At 41.0% G+C, this 23806-nt stretch overlaps 1 protein-coding gene across 2 annotated transcripts in view; it reads right to left on the reverse strand.

Moving 5' to 3' along the window:
• Positions 1–1253: 1253 nt before the first annotated feature.
• Positions 1254–23806, reverse strand: part of LOC124262884 (glutamate receptor ionotropic, kainate 2-like) — a 33590-nt gene continuing 11037 nt past the window's right edge. Inside the window, exons 2-13 of one of the 2 annotated variants that reach the window (XM_046697467.1) lie at positions 23654–23776; positions 22173–22418; positions 21236–21423; positions 18396–18449; positions 16582–16797; positions 15222–15326; positions 14249–14335; positions 11683–11811; positions 10903–11085; positions 9379–10208; positions 5948–6116; positions 1254–3170 (exon numbers count right to left, since the gene is read on the reverse strand). In XM_046697467.1, coding sequence (XP_046553423.1) covers positions 3033–3170; positions 5948–6116; positions 9379–10208; positions 10903–11085; positions 11683–11811; positions 14249–14335; positions 15222–15326; positions 16582–16797; positions 18396–18449; positions 21236–21423; positions 22173–22418; positions 23654–23776 — 2468 coding nt within the window. In that variant the 3' untranslated portion in view covers positions 1254–3032. The remainder of the gene's footprint in view (positions 3171–5947; positions 6117–9378; positions 10209–10902; positions 11086–11682; positions 11812–14248; positions 14336–15221; positions 15327–16581; positions 16798–18395; positions 18450–21235; positions 21424–22172; positions 22419–23653; positions 23777–23806) is intronic. The other variant, XM_046697468.1, reaches the window with a different exon arrangement.

Consider the following 23806-nt stretch of genomic DNA (forward strand, 5'->3'; position numbering starts at 1 on the left):
ACCGAGCATTTGTCTCGGGTCAGTGTCTCACTGACACAACCTTTTAGGGCAATGATTTTTTCACCAGGGATTAAACACGTTGTTAGCTATAAAATCATACCCCACCAACACCCATTGAGGGATAAAAAGCAATTTCATGTTGGCTTTATGGCCACGGCCTTGGAAATACTAAATAATACTTCAGAACAAAAAAACAATGTTGTTGCCAAATATTGACATTAAATGGGGAGTAACCTGTTCGTTAGTAATATTACCAAGTATTGATTGAAAGACAAAGCGACTTAGTTAGGACTTGTCTCATTGCCTATTGATTTGGGCCACGTTGATTGTGTATGGAAGCGTTCTGGCGTCCAGTGCCGTGTTACGATGTAATCTGGACATCAGGTGTAACACGGGGTGGTCATCAGGGCTGATGGTCATCACTGGACGGGTCAGATTACTACACACCATGTATCATGTAGGACGTATTTCAATGGAATGTCGCATTTGTGGAAAGGGTTTCGTTGTTTTACCTCCCGATACAGTGTCAGTTTCACGGTTATCTTTGTTGTCTGTGGTATGTGTGGTAGTAGATATCGCTAATGGATGTGACTGAGTCCGTTCAATCAAGTGGTAGTGATATTATCGGATAGCATTTTACTGGGAAACAATACACAGGGAATTGCCGGTCCTTACGTTTATCAACTTGTTCTTTTGTTTCGATATGTCGTGCGTTATTGAAACGGGACATGCTTGAATAACCGTTAATAGAACAATATTTCGCGCTGTTTAAGTGCGTATCTGCATTTATAAGGCGACTGGCTCTCTCTGTGTCTCTCACCTAAACCAATCGCTCTCTCACTCATACTGGTGTTCAACTAACTCACTCGTTCTACACACCAAGATACACGCGTGGGGGCAATAGAACATTCCTACACTGAATACAAGCATGTCTACTTTTACAGTCAGCTGATGTCTGCCCTTTTACAGACAGCTGATGTCTGCCCTTTTACAGTCAGCTGATGTCTGCCCTATTGCAGACAGCTGATGTTTGCCCTTTTACAGACAGCTGATCAATATTCTACAGAGAGAATGTGTATCCACCTTGCTTGTTGCATTTATTATGTGCCGCAGTTTACGATATTCGAATCATATCCTATGTCAGATAAGCATAGGTTACTGCGGACCTATCCCTACAGTCAAGCTTGGGATCTATTCTCACCTGGAATCACCCGAGGAGTAACCTAGCGTCTTATAAATGACACGACAACAGCTACAGTATATATTTTTAGTGTTCAAAAACTGTACAACTACAGTTCAGCTTCATGACAATATTAAGGAGAAACATTCAGTTGCAGAGCTCTTCCGGTATTGTTAATTACATTAGTATGACGATGAGGAGTGAACAGCAGTATAATTACAGTGGAATAATGACCAAAGTCAGGGCAAGCAAAGTATTTGTACCCTCAAAGGTTTAATGTTGGCTAAAAATGAAAAACAAAACAAAACAAAAACAAAACAAAACAAAACGACCCCGGAAATGGTTGTTCGAATGGATGCATTTGATACGGGTATATTAATGTGTTTGGACTTCAGCTGGGTAAGTGCTTCGGTAAGTATTTTCGGCCTAGTAATGTGTTACAAAATATATGATACTTTATGTATGACAACTTCTTTATGACATTATGATGCGCCGTTTCGGTGTGCATTCTTATATGATTGTCAAGCAAGAGTGATGGACTCTCTTGCAAGACTGTCTTGCTTGATAACGCTATAAGAATCTACACCGAAATTATGATATAATAAATACTCTCCCATAAAGTCTCACACCTTCCTTATTATTTCTTATCATTCGTCAACTTTTAAAATGCCACCGAAATAGATATTGTAACGTATTGTTAACGTTCCTTGGGGTCAATCCAAGTTTCTGGTTAAACTTTGCTTTGCCCTGAAGTTTAGTTTTGGTCTCAGAATGGTTCTATACAGTGCCACAGTGAAACCTTGTTATTACGACCCTGTTACTCCGGACACCCCTCAATCCGGACGATTAATTTTGGGAACGTGTACATATATACAGTGAATGAGTTGAGTAACATATCAGTTGTATAACGGGGTGGCAACTGTATGTGGGAGGAAAGCCCTGAGCCAGGTTGTGGTGCTGACAAACCTAGAATTTGGGATTCGAACCCATGACAGTAGGTTTCTGTGCACGAATGATAGGCAACTCAGGATAGCAAGTTGCAGTGAAGACTGGGCCAACCAGGTCACAATACACATATACACACACATTAGGTATACATACAACTCATTTTAATATCGCAATTAGGAGTATTTCACTGGGAACAATACTGTCCTTGTAAACAAGGTTTCACTGTGGAAATGTTCCCTACTGTTTCAGCAATGATTTTACGTTCTTGTATCAGACACAGTAACATTCACAACACGGTTCACCATTTGTAGAAAAGGTAACATGGTTCAGTCATCACAGCGTATGTACATGGAATAAAGTAGCAAAGGCTCATAAATACAGCATACACATTATATTACATAACAATCAACAGTCACATATTTGTGCTATACTTTGGCAGATCATTCATTCGTACAATCATGCTCACGTGCACGATTCGGATGAAGGAGATTGTCCACAGTTTTTTTCAGCCTCAAAAGACGAAAAAAATTCCAATTTTTCTCTCAGGTATTGACATGCGCTTCCTCTTCAAGACGGATTGTACACTGGCAAATGCTCAATTTGATTGTTGAATTATTGTCTTTTTCCAACAATAACCGGGTGCTCGGCTATGTGTTTTATCATGTTGACCTTGACCTCAATATAGATCGTCAACTCTTTGACCTTGACCTTCACAGAGGTCAAGTCCTCTCTGTCACGTACTTGAATGGGTTCAGCAGCTCTATGCTAAACGCTGTGACAGTCAATGCCTAGCTTCTCACACTCGAATCGAGTGTTCACAATCACCGATCACCAGTTTCACAGCGATCACGCACCTCAGGGCTGGTTACCCCATCAACAAGGGACCTTAACACAGATGCCTGTGCTAAGAAAAATAAGCCGCGCCTCTTCCGTTCGCCCCAGAGTGATTGGCATAGACCTGTATCTCAGTGTTCCTGTCGTACACGTCGTGGACCGTCGACTCATCCTTGTCCATGTCGCTGTGGTAGGTGGCTGTCTTTGTCTGTAACCAAAAGCGAATGAGTGAGTATTGTTTTATGCCAAAGTTACAAATAACCCCGAACATTACGACGGGGAGCACCGGGAATATGCTTCACACATTGTTCCCATGTGGGGAATCGAACTTGGTTCTACTCCACCGCCTCTTTAGTCGATAGCTACAACGTACATGGAAGAACGAAAGTAGGAGTGAGTGAGTTTAGTTTTACGCCGCTTTTAGCAATATTCCAGCAATATCACAGCGGGGGACATCAGAAATGGGTTTCACACATTGTGCCCATGTGGGGAATCGAACCCGGGTCTTCGGCGTAACGAGCGAACGCCTTAACCACTAGGCTACCCAACCGCCCAAACGTAAGTAGGATGATAAATGAGTAAATGGGTCTTTTAATGTCCAGTGATAACAGTGATCGTACAAGAAAGTTGGCAGTGTATGTTGAGAAGTCTTTGCAATTGAGAACAAATCTGTTAATGTAGGCTCACGCCGAAGACCCGGGTTCGATTCCCCACATGGGCACAATGTGTGAAGCCCATTTCTGGTGTCCCCCGCCGTGATATTGTTGGAATATTGCTAAAAGCGGCGTAAAACTAAACTCAGTCAGTCAGTCAGTCAGTCAGTTAATGTAGGCAATGAGTATTGTGGCTGCTGTACAAGTGCTGTGTCATGGGCCGATGGTCCTACGTCCTTGTTGAATATACCATTTGAGTTAACATCGCAGCACTGTGACACAGTTATGTATGACTGTTGTGTATTACAGCACCCACTCTGTGCCACTTAGTGTGAGGCATTGGAAGCTGCACGTACACCGGTATCTCAGTGCCAGAAACCGTTACTGCGTCCTGCCAATGTTGTCAACACACGCCTGATAACCATGAAGACATTGAACAGGGAACAACAGCAACTGACAAAGGACGATGTTGATATGCCAGTTTGATATGACACATTTGAAATACATTAAATAAAACCCACTGAAATACTGCTATGGACATCGTCAAAAGGATAAACGAACGTTGTTTTTCTTTCTGACACGTCAACGGTTCATAGTTACGGCATGATCACGTGTAAAAGCTGAAAGGTGTGGATTGGGCTGATTTCAAAACTAGTACAAAGAAGTTCGTGATGGAGATTTTTTTACCACGATGATATGTCGTCCTCTCTTAAAAGTTGTTTAGGAACAAAAATAAAGTTTTGACAACGTTATATCGAGACATTTCAGTCTTACTTATACTTAATGTCCAAAACATAAAAAACCCATTAATATGAACCAAGTCGAATTCATTTCTATATACTGGTAACTTTTCAATGATATTCGGGCGCTTGGGTGGCCCAGTGGGTAAAGCGTTTGGTCGTCACGCTGAAGATCCAGGTTCGATTCCCCACTTAGGTACAGTGTGTGAAGCCAATTCTGCTGCCCCCCGCCCTGATATTGCTGGAATAATGCTAAAAGCGGCGTAGAACCATACTCACTCACTCATTGAGAATGGTTTTGCTAATTTTATCAATTAAACCGATCCTGTGGGTTAGAAAGGTGTTCTATCATACTGTGTCCATTCAACGTGATATGCCCAAAATGACCTTGACCTCGACCCTCGAAGTCGCTCATCTTTTGGCGAACACCTGGCGTCATTGTTTTCATTTGTTTTGCTGCTATTATTTAAATACAAGAATGTGTACAGAGTGACTGATTTCATTCTGTTTCAAGGCAATATTACTATTAACTGTGAAACACTCATTCACACATAATAAATCGTGCAGGAATGGAATTTACAAAGCTTAGCTTGATCCCTGCCCTGCCCTGACACGAACGGAATATGTGATCATGTAATTGATGATCATATCAGCATAGCATCTCGCCAGATGACATCATACTGATAACCTGTAAAGGCTAACGGTACATAATTGTCACCTGCACTGGTGAATGGTGAGGTCAGATCATTTTAACTGGGATGAAAGACGATAGTTGCCATAATGGAGGTTTATTACAATCATGGTTCATTCGCCGACACAAATAGCGACTGATTCATATGACCTAACAGATGAGGTCTTCAGTTAGGAGCGATTTCAACTGCATCTGTTTTATAGAAATACAGCTGTAACCTAGTGGTAAAATACTTCGTCAATACGCCGAAGCCCTGGGTTTGATTCCTCGCATGGTTCCATTGGTGGTGATCATTAATGGTCTGCCATGGTATGACTATGGTTATGCTAAAGGTGATGTAAATGACGACTCGGGGCGGTGGGGTAGCCTAGTGGTTAAAGCGTTGGCTCGTCACGCCGAAGGCCCGGGTTCGATTCCCCACATGGGCACAATGTGTTAAGCCCATTTCTGGTGTCCCCCGCCGTGATATTGCTGGAAAATTGCTAAAAGCGGCGTAAAACTAAACTCAGTCAGTCAGTCAGTCAGTAAATGACGACTCGTTGACACAGTTCCCTTTACATGCTGTTATGTTATCGTGTGTTTAGTTTAGGTTTTACTTTGCTTAACGCTGCACTCAACAGAATTCCTGCATTTAAATATTCTGTAAATATTCAAAGACCAAACTATCCAGTGATTGATATTATGAGCATTAGTCTACGCAATTGGGATTCGACATAGTCTTTACTTCAGTGAACTTGATCGCCCGATCCCGTCAGTCGCCTGACACGACAGGCAGTTGCTGAAGACCAATTCTATCTTCAGAGGATCATTCAGCATAGGTACATGATGCTATATTATAGTCATTACGACTAACATTATAATTGGTACTTTTGTAATTATTTTGACTATATGATGAACGTACCTTCTTTATTCTTGGCCTGGAAATACAGAACTTCACAAAGCAGAGTATCCCAGAGATCCCGACCCCACCGGCGAGGACCAGGAACATGCCAGCGACGTTCTCCACGTCCAGGGACTTGGTCTTGGCGCTAGCCCGGGCGTCAGGGAGGCAGAACTGGGGTCGCCACCATCTACAACACAAACGTTATTTAGGAGAGTTTGGGTGGTTTTCTAAGAAACACATTTTCTGTGCTTTACGTTTGCAGGTATTGATTAACAGAAAGGTCAATTAGGAGACAAAATTTAAGTGTTTTCAGTTTGCAGGTATCTATAAAACACAAGCATGAGACAAGAGGTGGATTTCATGAGTTTTCAGTTAACAGGTATTTATGAAACACAGACATTATATAACAACAGGATTTGATGTGTTTTAAGTTCACAGGTATTTATGAAACAAGCGCTATATAAGAAATGGATTTTATGTGTTTTAAGTTTGCAGGTCTTTATGAAACACAAGCGTTATGCAGGAGATACACTTTAAGTGTTTCCAATGTGCTTGAATTTACGGAACAGAAATGTGAATTAAGAGACAAACTTTAAGTGTTTTCAGTTTGCAGGTATTTATAAAACACAAGCATTATACAACAGATGGATTTCATGTATTTTAAGTTTGCAGGTATTTATGAAGCATTAGCATTATACAACAACTGAATTGCATGTGTTTGAAGTTTATTGTATTTATGAAACATAAGCATTATACAGGAGATGGATTTCATGTGTCTTAAGTTTACAGGTATTTTTGAAACATAAGCATTATATAAGAGATGGATTTCGTGTTTTTTTTCAGTTCAGAGGTATTATAAAACACAAGCATTATATAACAATTGGATTTCATATGTTTTCAGTTCACAGCTATTTATGAAACACACGTATTTTATAAGAAATGGATTTCATGTTAAGTATGTTTTAAGTATGTAGGTATTGTGAAACACAAGCTTTCTATAGCAGATACACTTTACGTGCTTTCAATTTGCAGCTAATTATGATTATTAGTTGCCCGGAAATGTCATTTGGAACATTAAGAGTATCAACCGGAAGTATTACAATGGTAACATTTCCGGCTATCAAATATTCACTAATTCCCGCAAATCCGAACATCCAAAACGTTCATCAATATTGTAAACTGCGAGAGTAATTACACTTTACTGGTAGAAGCTTTCCCTCCATGTTGACTCACAGTTGTGACACAGACATGACTCGGCACGTTTTTCTCACAAATTTGGGTTTGAGAAAAACATCCTTCACGAATTATTCCTGATCTAACCCCATTCAACCCTTTTAAACAGCGTGCAGCACACATAATAATCCTATCCTATAATTATGCCAATAATTAAAAAAAACCATACAGATTGTTTGGCAGCGTAATTTAGATAAGTGCTACGTCCTCAGATTGACCTGCAGTTGTTTGATGAAGTACTATAAATACGTGTAATGTCCACGACACTCTATGCAGTGAATGGGTGAGTTGTTCCCGTGAGAACGCTGATCGTTACAGCATTCACATTTCACTAAAATGCTTAGGGAAACAATAGTTCGAATCTTTATATTTTCCTATCCCAGTTCACAACTCACCATGCCATTTTCTAACCCCCCTAAATAGCCAACAACAACAAAGCAAACTAAATTATAAGAGAGGCACAGATAATCTCAGGTTAGCGACATCATTTGAAATATCTTTAAATAGATTCATGGGGACCATCCAATTAGTTTTAGACACGATATTGGGTGAGTGAGCTGTGTTTTACACCGCTTTTAGCAATATTCCAGCAATATCACGGCGGGGGACACCAGAAATGGGCTTCACAAATTGTACCCATGTTGGGAATCGAACTCGGGTCTTCGGCTTGACGAACGAACGCTTTAACTACTAGGCTACCCCACCGCACCCACGATACTAGGGATTAGTGCAATTAGAGTAATTAAATCGTCTTAAACTAGCATTCGAATTGCAGCAGTGAGACGTACGCTTAACATTTCATTGAATTTTTTATCGATTATAATTTGGCGTTTAATATTAAGCTCCCTATCGGTAGGATAATTTTACCACATATTGAAAATCTGTCTTGATGCAAAGTTTTGTCATAGAACCACGTCCGTTCAACAATTTGACGCTAGTCGAAACATTATCGCCATGGTCAGCACAGTACAAACATTAAGGTTACCAGTTATCCCCATTTAGTTTCATACAGCTTGACATTATTGACGTGTTACGAGTAACGTAATCTTCCTGTCCAAAGAAAGTCTACACCCATGTGTGATGGCGGCTAAAGTATTTTACAAGAAGTAGGTATTCGATTGTGGTGTATTTGTTACCGGTTTAGTTATAGTCATGCTTTGGAGCTAACGTTTGTTTTGGCGACTGCTTTCTGTCCAGTAACGTATTCATGAGGTCTGTGCTTGTTACGTCTGTGCTGAATTACGATCGTTTTGTGAAATCCTGATTTAATTGTACGCCTTCTTTTTTGCTCAGATCAGAGTGAAAACAGGGTCATCCTTCTCATTGTCATGAGTGAAAAAAAGGATGGCAAAATGAATGAATCAACTCGCAGCTACAAACTCGCAGCTACCAAGACGAGGAGGTGATTTCAGTTTGTCGATTTGTAACTTAACCTGGTCTTGCATGTTAAGAACAATCATTATTTTAGTTTATACTTAGAGTCATTGATGGAATGAGAGAGTGAGTTTAGTTTTACGCCGCTTTCAACAATATTCCAGCAATATGGCGGCGGTCTGTAAATAATCGAGTCTGGGCCAGACAATCCAGTGATCAACAGCATGAGCATCGATCTGCGCAATTGGGAACTGATGATATGTGTCAACCAAGTCAGCGAACCTGACCACCAGATCCAGTTAGTCGCCTCTTACGCCAAGCATGGGCTACTGAAGATCAATATTCTAACCCGGACCTTCACGGGTCCATTCATGGAAGATGCTGGGGAGGAGTAGAACAGAATCTATGGATAGTTTTTTTCCTGGTCATAAATAACAATTATTTCTTTCTTTGAAAGAAGGATCTGAACAACATGAAAAAATACTCGACGCTTTTTATTCCCAGCGCTCTAGCCAGTATTCTTTCATCATAACACCTTAACCAAATATATTATATATTTTAGTATAACCAGTATAGGCACTCCAAAACTGTGTTACAGTGCTGCGATTTTGTTTATTATCACACTGACGCTCTTGGTGTACATTGCAGCCATTAAAGAAGTTAAAGGGGCGGTGGGGTAGCTTAGTGGTTAAAGCATTTGCTCATCACGCAAAAGGCCCGGGTTCGATTCCCTCATGGGTACAGTGTGTGATATTGCTGGAATATTGCTAAATATCACGTAAAACCGAACCCAGTCACTAAGAATGTGTAGCTGGCAGACCCAGATAGAACACGGTACTTACTTTCGTTCAATACTGTAGATAACACCCTCATCAATCAGTCGAAGTATCGCCAAGGTAATAGCTTCTCCAAATTGCGCATTCTTTGTGTATGCTATCCCGTACCCTTTCAGATCAAACGGATGACCAATCTGCATCAGCTGGCAGTCTCCAGATATCTCATGTGTTATTGTAGGGGAATCCCAAATGAACGCATACCGACCCGAGTTGACCCTTTCAAATCCATCTTCAACTCTTCTCACAATCGACTGTGGGCGAAGCGCAGACATATGTGCCCACATTTTCTGATAATCAGTCATTTTAGTATGTTCAAAGAAGTACTCAATTTGGCTACCGTCCACGGTGCCGTATTCGTAATAGTCTTGGTTTGCTAAATCAGCAGCAGAGTTGATGCCGACATTGGAATTGGTAATTGTCAGAAAGGCTGCCAGATTGGCGGTATATAGGGATATCAGGATAAGGCAGAAAAACCACCAGGCACTGGCCACAATGCGACTGGAGATTGCATGAGGAGCTCCAACTAAGCTTCCCCTCAATAAGGTCCCCCAGATATACCAGAAGCTTTCTCTCAGGTTGTAGGTGTACTTCTGCTGTCTGTCCGAGTTGACTCGACTCACACTGAACAGCACCAGGCTCACGATGAGGAAGGAAAAGAAGATGGCAATCCACACCTGATCAGTGAAGGGGGACAGGAACTGGAACACTTTCAGACCTGTCTCGTCTGGTTTCTTGATTACAACAGTAGTTCCTTTCGTCATGAATGGCTTCGTGAAATCAACAACTACTGATCTAGACGGCGTGATCTGGAACGGGGCAAGGGCCACATCAGCTTCCTGAAATTACAATATGGTGTTGATTATAGAGGTAATTCTCTAAGAACACATTTGAACTGTTCGGTGGATCAAGGTTATACTCATTTGGTCCGGAATCGTGCTTTTTCTCATCGTGGAGGATATTCACTACTATGTTCTACTTTTATTCAAAAGGTCATTTTATGAAGGATGTTTCCAGCGTAACGTCAATATCAAATAATATCATTATTTCAAACTTTTATTCGTACAAACGATGGGTCAATACTTCATGATCAGGCGGATAGGAAATGCAAACACCTGATATCATGATTGCAGCTTGACAGTGATTAATACATTCAGCTGTCTTGTTTCCTATTTTTCAGTCATGCCAAAATATGCGCATTGGCGTTTAATAAGTAGGGCTGGTGAAATTCGTATGCCTGTCAGCCAGTGGTTACAAGGTTCACTCGTCACACCGGAGGCCTGGGTTCGATTCTTCAAACAAGCCAAATATAAGAGGCTCATTTCATGTTTCCGACGCGATATTACAGCAAAAGGAAATATTTGTGAAATATCTATTAATAAACCTTCTCTCGCAGCACACGCCAGATGTTGATGGTACCAATAATGATGGGAAATAATAATAATCTATTTTATTTGATCTCGTCACACGTTTGCGATGCACTTTGGCTGAAATTGTAGATGCAAGTCATGACATGACGTAGATGTTGCTTACGTTTTCTAACAGTTGTCTGACCATCCCCGTCCAGCCGTACGACTTCTTACTGCCAAACTTCCCATCAGGTACCAATGACACGTTGTACTCGAACTGGAGGAGTTTACTGATTTCTTTTAAGATGTCGATAAGATGCCCCTCAAACTCCCCGGTGTCCCGGTTCCGTTGTACAAACGGCGGCTCCTGAAATGTTTAAAGACTCTACAGAAAACAAGCATACGTGTACTCTTCGAGATTCCAAACTGAGTAAAACCAAATTCATTACGAAGTCATTGGGTATAACGCAATAACCTTTCTTAACGATACACTTTGTATCGTCACAGAATTCAGCGATCCATGCATAAAGTTTTCAATCACTATTTTGGTCCTTTAACTCTCAATGAAATCATTTTCGGCAGGTAACGGACACTAATTACTATCGGGCGTTAACTTTTTGAATCCGACATTAATACATGTAAACGAAGAATGATTTAATCATTGCGAAACTGTCGGGTAAAATAGACGCTCACAAAAATGTGATGGAGGTTTAAATCATCCTTATGGTGATCATATAATGGTGATGTATGTTTTTAACAGGCACTATAGTTTTACATTTGAAGTCTGCAGCGTTTAGGCGACTGGCGTCAACATAAGATAACGTTTGTATGTTTGTTATTGAATCCAATATTATATCCACCTTTACCCGCCAGGTAGGATTATTGTGAGGGGGTTAAATATCCGAATACCTGGAAATTGAAGCATGAAATATGTATGTATCACACTGTATAGAAACAGACTTACTATTTTAGTAGTTACTCTGAGTTTTCGTGGAGGGAAGACGTTGCCCTCGATTCTGACGCTCTTGCTGTAGGTCTTGGAGCTAGCTATCCTGTCCTTCAGCTTGTCGTGGATATTTGTCCACATCCCAGTCTATCAAATGAAAAGATTTGTCTCAACTAGTTTTCAATAGTAAAAATCTCGTTTGGAAATGATAATGATAATTGGAACATTGTTATTACAATTAACTGAAACCAAATTTTGCAGAGTCAGCAGAAACAGTAATGAACACACAGCAGGTTTACATGTGTATGGTGACAGTAAAGACGGCTTGTGGCCTCAGGGCATGCAATCTGAGTAATAGTCATTGGAAGATACATCACATCACATCGTCTTTACTGACCTGGGATGGCAATGGTACGGGATATCTGAAATTGCATGTCTTGGGTATGCCAGTGTCGAGTAAATAATAAATCGTGTTAACAGCAGCTTCAAGTAATAGTTTAATACTGTTCCTACGAAGACATGTATGTATGTAAGTGTGTATATTACACACACATATATACACACAATACTGTAACAGAATCACCTCCAGTCACACACACAATAAGACACTGTCACACTAAAGTTGACATTCACATACACACACACGAACACACAAACAACAACGCTCACACAAGGTCAAACAAACCCACGTGTGTACAGCTGGACTCCCAATACAAACACTCACACATACACACAATACTGCAACAGAATCACATCCAGTAACACACTACAACACACCCTGTCACACATACGTTGACATTCACAATATACACACAAACGTTGACATACACACACTCAGACGAACGTTGACATTCACCCACATATACACTCACACAAACGTTGAGATTCACACACATACACACTCACACAAACGTTGACATTCATACGTACACACACCCACACAAACGTTGACATTTACACACTCACACAAACGTTGACATCCACACACATACACAATCACACACACATTGACATTCACACATATGTACACTCACACAAACGTTGACATTCACACACATACACACAACGTTGACATTCACACACACATACACTCACGCAAAAGTTCACATTCACACACATATACACTCACACAAACGTTGACATTCACACACATATACACTCACGCAAACGTTGACATTCACACACATATACACTCTCACACAAACGTTGACATTTACACACTCACACAAACGCACACACAAGGTCAAACAAACACGTGTAAACACTCATTCAAAATACAAACGCTCTCACACAAATAAACATCAAACAAACATGCACTCACACACACGCACGCACAAACGCGCTCACGCAGACATTCACGCACACAAACATACTAAGAGCCGGTGTCTGTGAAACTATGGTCGACTGCAGCCAAGGAAGCACTCATCTACTGACATTCACCTAAGGTTCAGTAGCACAAGCAAGTAATAAACGATCTTGAATATACAAGTGAAGACACCGGCACACTAATTAATATTGCAATGCGATTATGTAAGATTTATGCACATTCATTCCATATATATGTATATTAGCCCGGCAACAGGCATCAGCCGGTAAGAGACTATAGAAATAAACTACCACACAAGTGTCGCGAAACAATTATTGTTCTAGGTACATGCGAACCGAAAACATCACAGGGAAATATAACAGAGCATTAACAAAATTATGTGAGTAAATATTATTGAAATAGTTGTCATAAATGCAATGTTAGTAGTGTAATACGTTGACATCAGTAGAGCAGCAATAGCTGTTCTTATTCTTTGTTCCTTGCTCATATTATCTGACACATATGCATATTATTTGAAAATATATGTAGGCTAATAGTAATAAAACATGTTAAACAGGTATGAGTGTGTTATACACGATTCAAAACAATGCTTATTAAGGGTATGCCGTGCTATAACCTATCAATATTGCATACCTCGCTAGGAACTAACACACCCGATCGTGTACATGCATGATGCTGCTATCTTCTGCCTGGCGTTCAGGAGCAGTTAGAAGGGTAAACACAGACAGAAAAAACAAAACAATAGCAGAATGGGAGTGGTAAGTAATCACTAATGTTTCCATAATTATGCTGGAATTTCCCTGTTTTGAAAAGAACTACCTTTTTAGTTTAGGCATAACAAAATATATATTAATAACAAATTGAAAAATACACCTGTTTGATTTTGTTCATTATTTTCCATTCTTAATACTATGCAGTAGTTTACATTATCAAATATATTGATTCATCAATGTGGCACTTTTCTTTGAAATTGAAACCCAAAATATATTTTTAACATTGAAGAATATTCAAAATTTTAAGTTCATAAACTTGGAACTTCAAAAGAGTAAGTTTGCATATGAACCTGAAGTACTTGGTACAAGTGAAGGACAACAGAAAGAAGGGTCTGAATGAGGGTAAAGATTGTCATTCTTGATGATATCAGGCTGTATGGCTGTCTATAAACTATAGCAAACACCTCTACTTGGCCGCGTCCACACCAGTGGAGGACAAAGCTTATATATAACGACAAGCAGATTACATCGGAGCTCTAGTTACCCCTCGTGGATCAAATGTGATTTTCCTCTCTCTGCCGTCCTTAGTTTCGTAAAGGTGGGAATCATAAAAATGTCCCTCCAGCGGGTCCTTTAGCAAAATACTTGAATATTATATTTTTAAGTAGCATTTATTAAAACTGTATCAACGAAAACGGCTGGCTTATGGATTTCAACTTCTATATTCTCTAAATGCAATGCGACCTTTTGGTAGCGTTGATTTGTTTGTTTGTTGTTTAACGCCGCACCCAGCAATATTCCAGCTATATTCCAAGGCAGTGTATAAATAATCGAACCTGGACCAGACAATCCTATGATTGAGATTATAAACAAAGAGCCAGGCCGAACAGTCCCATCTGCCATCTCTGTCAATCGCATGAGGACACGATTATGAAGATCATGTATATGTAACATTGATCTTCACGGGGTACAGTAGTACTTTGATCAAGCAAATGACTTGATCATGGTGTTCCAGTCGTTGATCACAACGTTGATAACGGTACTATCATCTTTACCGAAATGTCGTATTGAAAGAATACAGAAGTTGAAATCCACAGGTCGAGTATGTTTTACTTGAACAATAGAAGCAATCATTTCCCAGAATCTATACTCCATAACCGTTACATATATACACAATGTAATCTTCAAAACCAACGTCCTTTCATGACAAATTTGAATATATCAATTCAAATAAAGCGAAAGAATTTTAAAAAATCAGAAATCTAATTATAAATTAAACAAAAGACGATGAGTAAAACTAAATCTACAAACAATGAAAAGTACAAAAAATGGTCTCTGTTCTACAACTTTTGAAAAGTAGTAATATATATATCACCAAAAACACTTCGAGAACCCATGTTATTCTAAGCTACTCAATGTAAGAACCATATAAGTGAAACAATAGGTTGGAATATATTTGTGAATATGATAACATACAAAACGAAGTATAAGTTGTGGTTATATTAAACCGGAATCACCTGGTTAGTTTTAAAGGCTTGCAAAGTCATTAATTGAAGATATTTCTCTGATCGTCTTCCTCGTCCATTGAACTCTAGGTATCCAGTGCAGCCATGGACTCGACGCTGAAATATATGGGACAGTATTGAAGGACCACTTGCTTGACAACGACATTAGAATCTATGTCGAAACGTCGCCTTCATAGAACAAAGAAGTTGTATATCCATAAAAATAATCCCCATTCTTCATCTACCCAACTTCTAGAATGCCAATCAAGGAAGTATTGAATAGTGTAACTCCCATCTGAGTTGTAGGTCAGTTATATCACCTGTAAATGTAATGGGATCGACCACTGCAATATTATTGGTTACAAAGAAAATGGACTTTGAAAAAGTCGAAAGTCTGTGGGACTATGCACTCCCATGCCTACTCTCTTGAATAACAAAACGTGCCATTCGTGTTGGTAAATTCGATACAACGTTTATTAATATTTAGTTTGATTAACATATATTAGCATTGATTCAGATGGGTTTTTTGACACATACTGAAGCTATCATAACGTGACGTCAAGCCTTCAAGTGACGTTATGTCTGTCTCACAACGTAGATGGAGAGTGCATAAGAAAATTACTGATGACGTCTATATTTTAGCTGGAAGCTTTTCCAAAATACATTGCGGTATAAAATACTCACAATCCCACAATCCACACTATTTTTAACCTCTGTGCCAGCTACTTGTGTAGGGGTTGTGGGGATTGAGACCACTTGATCTAATGGGTCTGTTTATCGCTAACAAAATCGAAAGGCTACATTGTACCTCTTGAAACTATTATAGAACATCAGTGCAAAATCCTTCCGGTGGTGTAAAGGGAAAATAGCTGTGAAAATTATATGGATTGATCACTGAAACTCAGTGATGACACCGGGTGTTCGCGAAATGGGTAAGCATGTCCCGCCCTACCGGTCATCGACGAACAGCAAAATCCAGTTGGATAATTTAATTACGCCTGCTGGGTAGAAGTACAGAAATTCCCCTGCTTATAATATGGAAAAGCACGCTTTGCATTTTTTGTCATTAATGTAAGTATCCCCGGAATGGCTTGTGTTCACTTTGTAAGTGGGAACACACATGTAGCTATCCTGGTTAAATAATAATCGCCTTAGTTCGATGTTCTATTTCAGATGAGCACTGCAGTCGGATTTTTTTAAATGACACTGATCTATGACAAAAAAGACTCTCTTATCAAACATTATCTTACAGATTTTTAACCCCTTCTAAACATGGATCAGCCTCATCAACAAACCATCAATGTTCAGTACCTCCTGAGCCAGAATCTTGTCAGGGAATCTGCACCTGTCTACGATTTGAATGACATCTTACCTCATTAATTCTTTTCCTGACTCCGCCGGAATTGTTTTGAAAAAGTTCCCAGTAGCTGTAACAGTACTGGATGCCGTCGTTGAGTACCGCGTTCCGCAGGTTGATGTTGTCCATCCCCAGGCTGCACGCGCTGGAGTTCATGTCCATCATCATCCGCAGGATGGTCAGGTTGGCCTTGGAGTCCACGAAGTCAGCCATGTCGTACTCGTCCAGCCCCTGCAGTGAGTGAGTGAGTGAGTGAGTGAGTGAGTGAGTGAAGGAGTGACTGAGTGGAAAGTAGGCTTCTGTATATCGATGAGTGAGTGAGTGGTAGGGTGGCTTCTGTGTAACATGTGGGTGGTTGAATAGAGGGTGGGTTCATTGGACGGGTAAGCGCGTGGATGGATGGATGGGTGGATTAGTGGAAGTGGGGACGGTTGGTTTAGAAGTGGTTTCTTCGCTATTTTATTTTAACCTAACATCTGCGGTTCAATGACCTCATATATACTAAACAAGAAAGTTATTCCTGCGTCAAAATAAAGCTCGCTTGACATTTAGTGAAACTCATTTAATTTCTTGTTAAGGGGATACGAAAATTAATACTCTTTAGGCACTTTTGAAATAATAATACCAGTCTCACCTGTCTTAAGATCACCTTGTTTTCTCGACATTGCTGGTATTTCAAAAGTATAATATCATATTTACATGAATATCAGATTGCCATGAGACTGACATCACGTTAATGTATCAAGTAAAATATTGATTGCAACCTCGTAAAACTTTGCCAGTGGCACAATTCTGTGTTAATTACAAAAAATACACTCGAAGGATGAGACATCTTTACTTTCAGAACCATAGTACTGGCAGCGAAATAAACTCTAGATAAACATATGACGCTTGTTTGTTGTCTAACGCTGCCGCAATATTCAAGGTATATGACGACGGCATGTAAAGTAACAGGTCGATTAAAGGGACCAGACAATCCAGTGATAATAGCCCCACGTCATGAGGGTGAGACGCACGCCACCAAGACACCAAGAGCCTACACTGGAAACCATGACGTGTCCGGCCGTTTATGAGGGTCAGACATGACCTCTTCTTCCCACTTGACAATTCTGACGCTCCATCCACCAATCCATTCATCCGTCCGTTCATCCGCACATCCAACATAAAGCTGAGATGAGGTGAAATGGGACCGCATTCAAGGTACTGCACTCAAAGAGCGACGTCATTCAACGTGCTCGCCCACCGAGATACCATACCTCACGGATACCCTACTCCGACACTTGTAGTGCCTCCAGACAGTCATTGTGCTATTCCCTTTATGCCAAGCACAAGGCAGGGTAACAAAAAGTTCCATCAGTTAATGTCTTTGCGTATTTGCGTCAGGACATTCAGCTGTCTGGATGATGATGTCGACTAGACTGAGGAGGCGGTCTGTAAGTCATGACATATATGTCAGAAACACCAGCCGCATGTATGTGGCGCTTCTGCGAGAGGTACGTGCATGTATGTGGTGTTTCTGAGAGAGGCATGTGCATGTGCCTGGTGCTTTCGTGTCAGGCAGGTGAATATGTGTGGTGCTTCTGCGAGGGGCACGTGAATGTGTGTGGAGCTTTTCCGTGAGGCACGTGAATGTGTGTGATGCCTCTGCATGCGGCATATGCAAATTTAATATGCGTTTTAGTGTTACGTTTCAAAGACATAAACGTTCTTGGGAACGATGATTGTCGTCAACACGTATCTTTATTCTGATACTTGGTGGTAACATACCATTTCTTGATACTCTACTTTTTTTGTAGAGTTCATAACAAGAAGAGTGAGCCCATACCTACCAAGTTAACGAGCAGCCATTTGTTCGGTGACGAAAACATGCTCAGCGTCAGACCCTGAAACAACAATGCCAATGCCAATAAACGGCTCTCTGAACCTGTAAACAAGCCGCATTAAAGATACGAGTAGCAGAATATACTCTCTCAAATCAACGTATTTAGTATGTCTGAAATTTTAACCGATGACCGCTAAAGGGACCTATTCTGACCGGTAATCATTGTGGAGAACACTCGACGTTCTCTAAGTAGCAGACTAGTTATCTCATTGAATATCTGATGCAATTCGGTTGTGTCATATACCCATTGTTATTGATGATCAGTCCTGAATTGAAATGCCTTTTCAATGCAGCTTATCAATGACAATACAATACTATAAATCCCATGTGTATCGACATAGTTGTGATCTGTTTAGGAGTGCTATAATTACGAGAATTAATGCAACATAACGTATTGTATATGGTATAGGTTCATGTCCTTGAATTTCATAAATATGGTATGAGATGAACGAACGCCATATCATATGTTACAGCTGTCGCAATTGTAACAGAACAGTTTACAAAACGGATGTTTATAAATTCCCAAAAAGAGGGATATTATTTCCTGAAGAACAGCACTGTATCGGAGTACACAGTGAGTTACCACGACGTCATTGACCATATATATGGTTCTAACCACAGAATCACAATGCACACCTGGGATTTGAACCCACGATTGAGGAGGTAGCAGCGGACTACCGAGTGATGCTACTCTACACAACCCGTCTTTCCATAATACTCATGAACTCATTTAGAATGGAAGTTAAATGGCAGACGCTTATAAAGAAAGGAAATATGAAGTCCATTCCCTGTGCCAGTGCAATGCTCTCATCCTCTGTCCGTATTCCTCTGACCTAAAGTAGAACTATGTCCATGTCGTTTTCATCTTTTTTTATTTATATTTTTTTTTTTTTTTATTTCCCAGATGTTCATATATATTTTGCCATACACTTTCATACAGAGCATGCTTACATTTATGAGTCGTAGTTCATACAATAGCTTGCAAGGTATTCCATGTATTCTCATATACATGTATTCTGATATCTACAATTCAACAATTATAGCTTATACATTTTATATTTATTCATATACATTATGTCATGTGTATTCATATAAAGCATACGTTCTTTTATGAGTCAGTTAGTTTCATCTGCCTCAGTATTGTATCCGTATTTTCTCAACTGACGTAGCCCCCTGTAGGTATTGTTCTTACCTGACGTAGCCCCTGTAGGCATTGTTCTCACCTGACGTAGCACCCTGTAGGTATTGTTCTCACCTGACGTAGCCCCCTGTAGGCATTGTTCTCACCTGACGTAGCACCCTGTAGGTATTGTTCTCACCTGACGTAGCTGTAGGCATTGTTCTCACCTGACGTAGCACCCTGTAGGTATTGTTCTCACCTGACGTAGCACCCTGTAGGTATTGTTCTCACCTGACGTAGCACCCTGTATGTATTGTTCTCACCTGACGTAGCACCTGTAGGCATTGTTCTCACCTGACGTAGCACCCTGTAGGTATTGTTCTCACCTGACGTAGCCCCCCTGTAGGTATTGTTCTCACCTGACGTAGCAACCCTGTAGGCATTGTTCTCACCTGACGTAGCGCCCTGTAGGCATTGTTCTCACCTGACGTAGCAGCACCCTGTAGGCATTGTTCTCACCTGACGTAGCACCCTGTAGGTATTGTTCTCACCTGACGTAGCACCCTGTAGGTATTGTTCTCACCTGACGTAGCCACCCTGTAGGCATTGTTCTCACCTGACGTAGCACCCTGTAGGTATTGTTCTCACCTGACGTAGCACCCTGTAGGTATTGTTCTCACCTGACGTAGCACCCTGTAGGTATTGTTCTCACCTGACGTAGCCCCTGTAGGCATTGTTCTCACCTGACGTAGCACCCTGTAGGTATTGTTCTCACCTGACGACGTAGCACCCTGTAGCACCCTGTATTGTTCTCACCTGACGTAGCCCCTGTAGGTATTGTTCTCACCTGACGTAGCACCCTGTAGGTATTGTTCTCACCTGACGTAGCACCCTGTAGGCATTGTTCTCACCTGACGTAGCACCCTGTAGGTATTGTTCTCACCTGACGTAGCACCCTGTAGGTATTGTTCTCACCTGACGTAGCACCCTGTAGGTATTGTTCTCACCTGACGTAGCACACTGTAGGTATTGTTCTCACCTGACGTAGCACCCTGTAGGCATTGTTCTCACCTGACGTAGCACCCTGTAGGTATTGTTCTCACCTGACGTAGCACCCTGTAGGTATTGTTCTCACCTGACGTAGCACCCTGTAGGTATTGTTCTCACCTGACGTAGCCCCCTGTAGGTATTGTTCTCACCTGACGTAGCACCCTGTAGGTGGTTGTAGCCCCTGTAGGTATTGTTCTCACCTGACGTAGCCCCCCCCTGTAGGTATTGTTCTCACCTGACGTAGCACCCTGTGGGTATTCTCACCTGACGTAGCCCCTGTATTCTCACCTGACGTAGCACCCTGTAGGTATTGTTCTCACCTGACGTAGCACCACTGTAGGTATTGTTCTCACCTGACGTAGCACCCTGTGGGCCCTGTATTGTTCTCACCTGACGTAGCCCCCTGTAGGCATTGTTCTCACCTGACGTAGCACCCTGTAGGTATTGTTCTCACCTGACGTAGCACCCTGTAGGTATTGTTCTCACCTGACGTAGCACCCTGTAGGTATTGTTCTCACCTGACGTAGCACCCTGTAGGCATTTCCTGGCTCACCTGACGTAGCACCCTGTAGGTATTGTTCTCACCTGACGTAGCACCCTGTAGGCATTGTTCTCACCTGACGTAGCACCCTGTCTGTATTGTTCTTGGAACAGATGACGATGAAGGTGAAGGTGTACGAGTCCCTCATTTCCTTCAGTTCCTGCCTCAGGTCCAAGTCCGACTCAGCTGATGTTGGGTCCGTCACCCTGAACGACCGAACCTCCACTTCCCACTTCCGCATAACCCTCTCCAGAATTACCGCACCTACATAGACAGTTTAAAATAAAGAAACGAACAAAATCCAGAAACGTATAGAACGTATGTGCCAGAGTGACAATGCCCAGTCAAGATTACTGGACCAGAAAATCCAGTGACAAGATGGGGTTGATTATTCTGATTATGTTTGAAATAATAAAGACATGTTTATTTTTAACTCCACTTTCCAGTTCCATATTGGTCCTATAAAGGTTAATGGTTATTCTGATTTCTGATTGACTACTCAGAAGGTGACATTGTAACACTGCTATGTGTGCCGAAGTACAAGGTTGTTACAAAGCTGAAGGGGAATTAAGAGAGCAACACACCCTAACATACAGCTTTAACTAAACCATACACCATTACTGTTGTGGCCCAGAAACAACTTTCGTACCTGACACACGCACGCACGCACGCACGCACGCACACACAGACACACACACACACACACACACAGACAGAGATAGAGGTAGAGGTACCGCAAACAAAATATTCCCTCATATATCGACAAATGATCTTGAATTGGTCACATGCAGATGCATTGTTTCCTACACAGTATTTCGTTTGTACTCATTTCAACCCTCATCCATAAAATATCACAGTCAAAATATTTGGGTAATATTACTGAAGCCCATGCAATTTGTTCACAATTTTTCTATTCATCTTAATAAGCATACAAATTAAAGAATTGCCTTTAAGGAAGAAAGTACAACATAGAATTATATATATTTTTAAATACCCCAAATACCATGTCCTACCTTCGTATGAGTCGTGAATGACGGCGATCTTGTCAAAGGCGTAGTAGTCGGCGAGGTCCAGCACGGCCCTTGAGAAGACCCTGGCGTCGTGGAAGAACTGGTACATGTATTTGGTGTCTTCCTGGTCTTCAGGGGTCAAGGACATCACGTAGTAGTTGATCTTTAGTTGTTTCGTCACGGTGGCGTACACACTGTTGTAGTTGCCAATGATGGCGTCCACAGATGTGTCCAACAATTCCTGGTGAGCTACAATGAAGATGTAATATTTTTTATGTAAAGTCATTCTGGAGGCTGGTTTAACGGTCTAAACTCAAGTAGTAAGAGCAATCGTTAAGTGTTATATTGATGTACGTAATCGAATTATGGCTTGGGTGATTTGTGTTTATCGTCCTTTTTCAGCATCTCACATCTCAGCATTCACGCTGTCTCAGTTTAAAGGAGAGGAAGCCCGTTGTACAGGTCTTAGCCATTTCCCAACGTTAGTGAAACCCATGGGAGCGCGTATGGTACATGCAAAGTGAGTGAGTGAGTGAGGTTTTACGCCGCTTTTTGCTATATTCCTGCAATATCATGACAGGGGATTCCATGTGGGGAGGTTTGCCAGCCGTATTATTTAAAAGATGAATTGTGATCTTAGCTTTCACTGCTAACTGCTATGTATTCAGACGATTAAATATGTTTTTTTCATGTACTATTATATACTTCTCAAAAGCAGTTATTGTATTTATAGCTTATGAGGTACAACGATGCTAGTATATTAGTGTCACAAACGTAAATTGTGTTTTAAATCCATATGCAAAGTGTCTCTCGAATCCCTCCATGTAAAAATAAGCTGGGTGTAATGACATTAAGTACTTAATATGACCAGTTAGCTCCACAGTGAGTGAGTGAGTGTTTAGATCGCCAAAAACAGTGCATGGTGAGGACAGTCTCCACACCACTATTCACGCATTTGCCCATCATTGTCAAAACGTTTCAGTTTGTCATGGTCCTACAGACACCTTATCGATAACCTACCACATTGTAAGGGGACATACTGAAGGTATTATGCAAACTTTAATTACATGGCCAAGGAGTTTTTTAAGTTGTTTACAAAACAGGGGTCGCACTTTATTACCTGCCATGTATTATTCCCGTTCAATGTAACCCCTGAACATGGGTCTGCTTATTTGGGGAGGGAAGCCCCCCGACTGTCACAGGCCCTTGACGTCTACTTTGACGGTGAAACCAGTAGCAATGTATGAACTCACAGTGTCCCATTGTCCCATTGTGGCGTTCTGGTTAACTTTGTTTGATCTTGTTTTGAAGACAACGAAACCAGGTGCAAGGTGTCATTTCAAGGAGTCCATAGTATGGTGCTAACAGTCCAAGGAAAGTTGGGCCCAGACACCATTACATACAGACGTGGGAAAACAGCTAGAATACTGTATTGTTGGCAGCGGATTAAATCTACATACATTCACTGCCGCAGCTAATCTCACCTTTCTTGATGTTATTATAGGTGTAGTGTCTGTAGTTGGTGATGTTGAGGCGAGTCACTTGAAACCCTTCCGGAGCGTCCACGAGGTCGAAGATGTTGTTATCAACAGACGAATCAATAACACCTGTAATTTATCAACAATACCTGTAATATA

This window comes from Haliotis rubra, unplaced genomic scaffold (assembly GCF_003918875.1).
Source record: "Haliotis rubra isolate DU_JTF1 unplaced genomic scaffold, ASM391887v1 Scf86, whole genome shotgun sequence".
NCBI lineage: Eukaryota > Metazoa > Mollusca > Gastropoda > Lepetellida > Haliotidae > Haliotis > Haliotis rubra.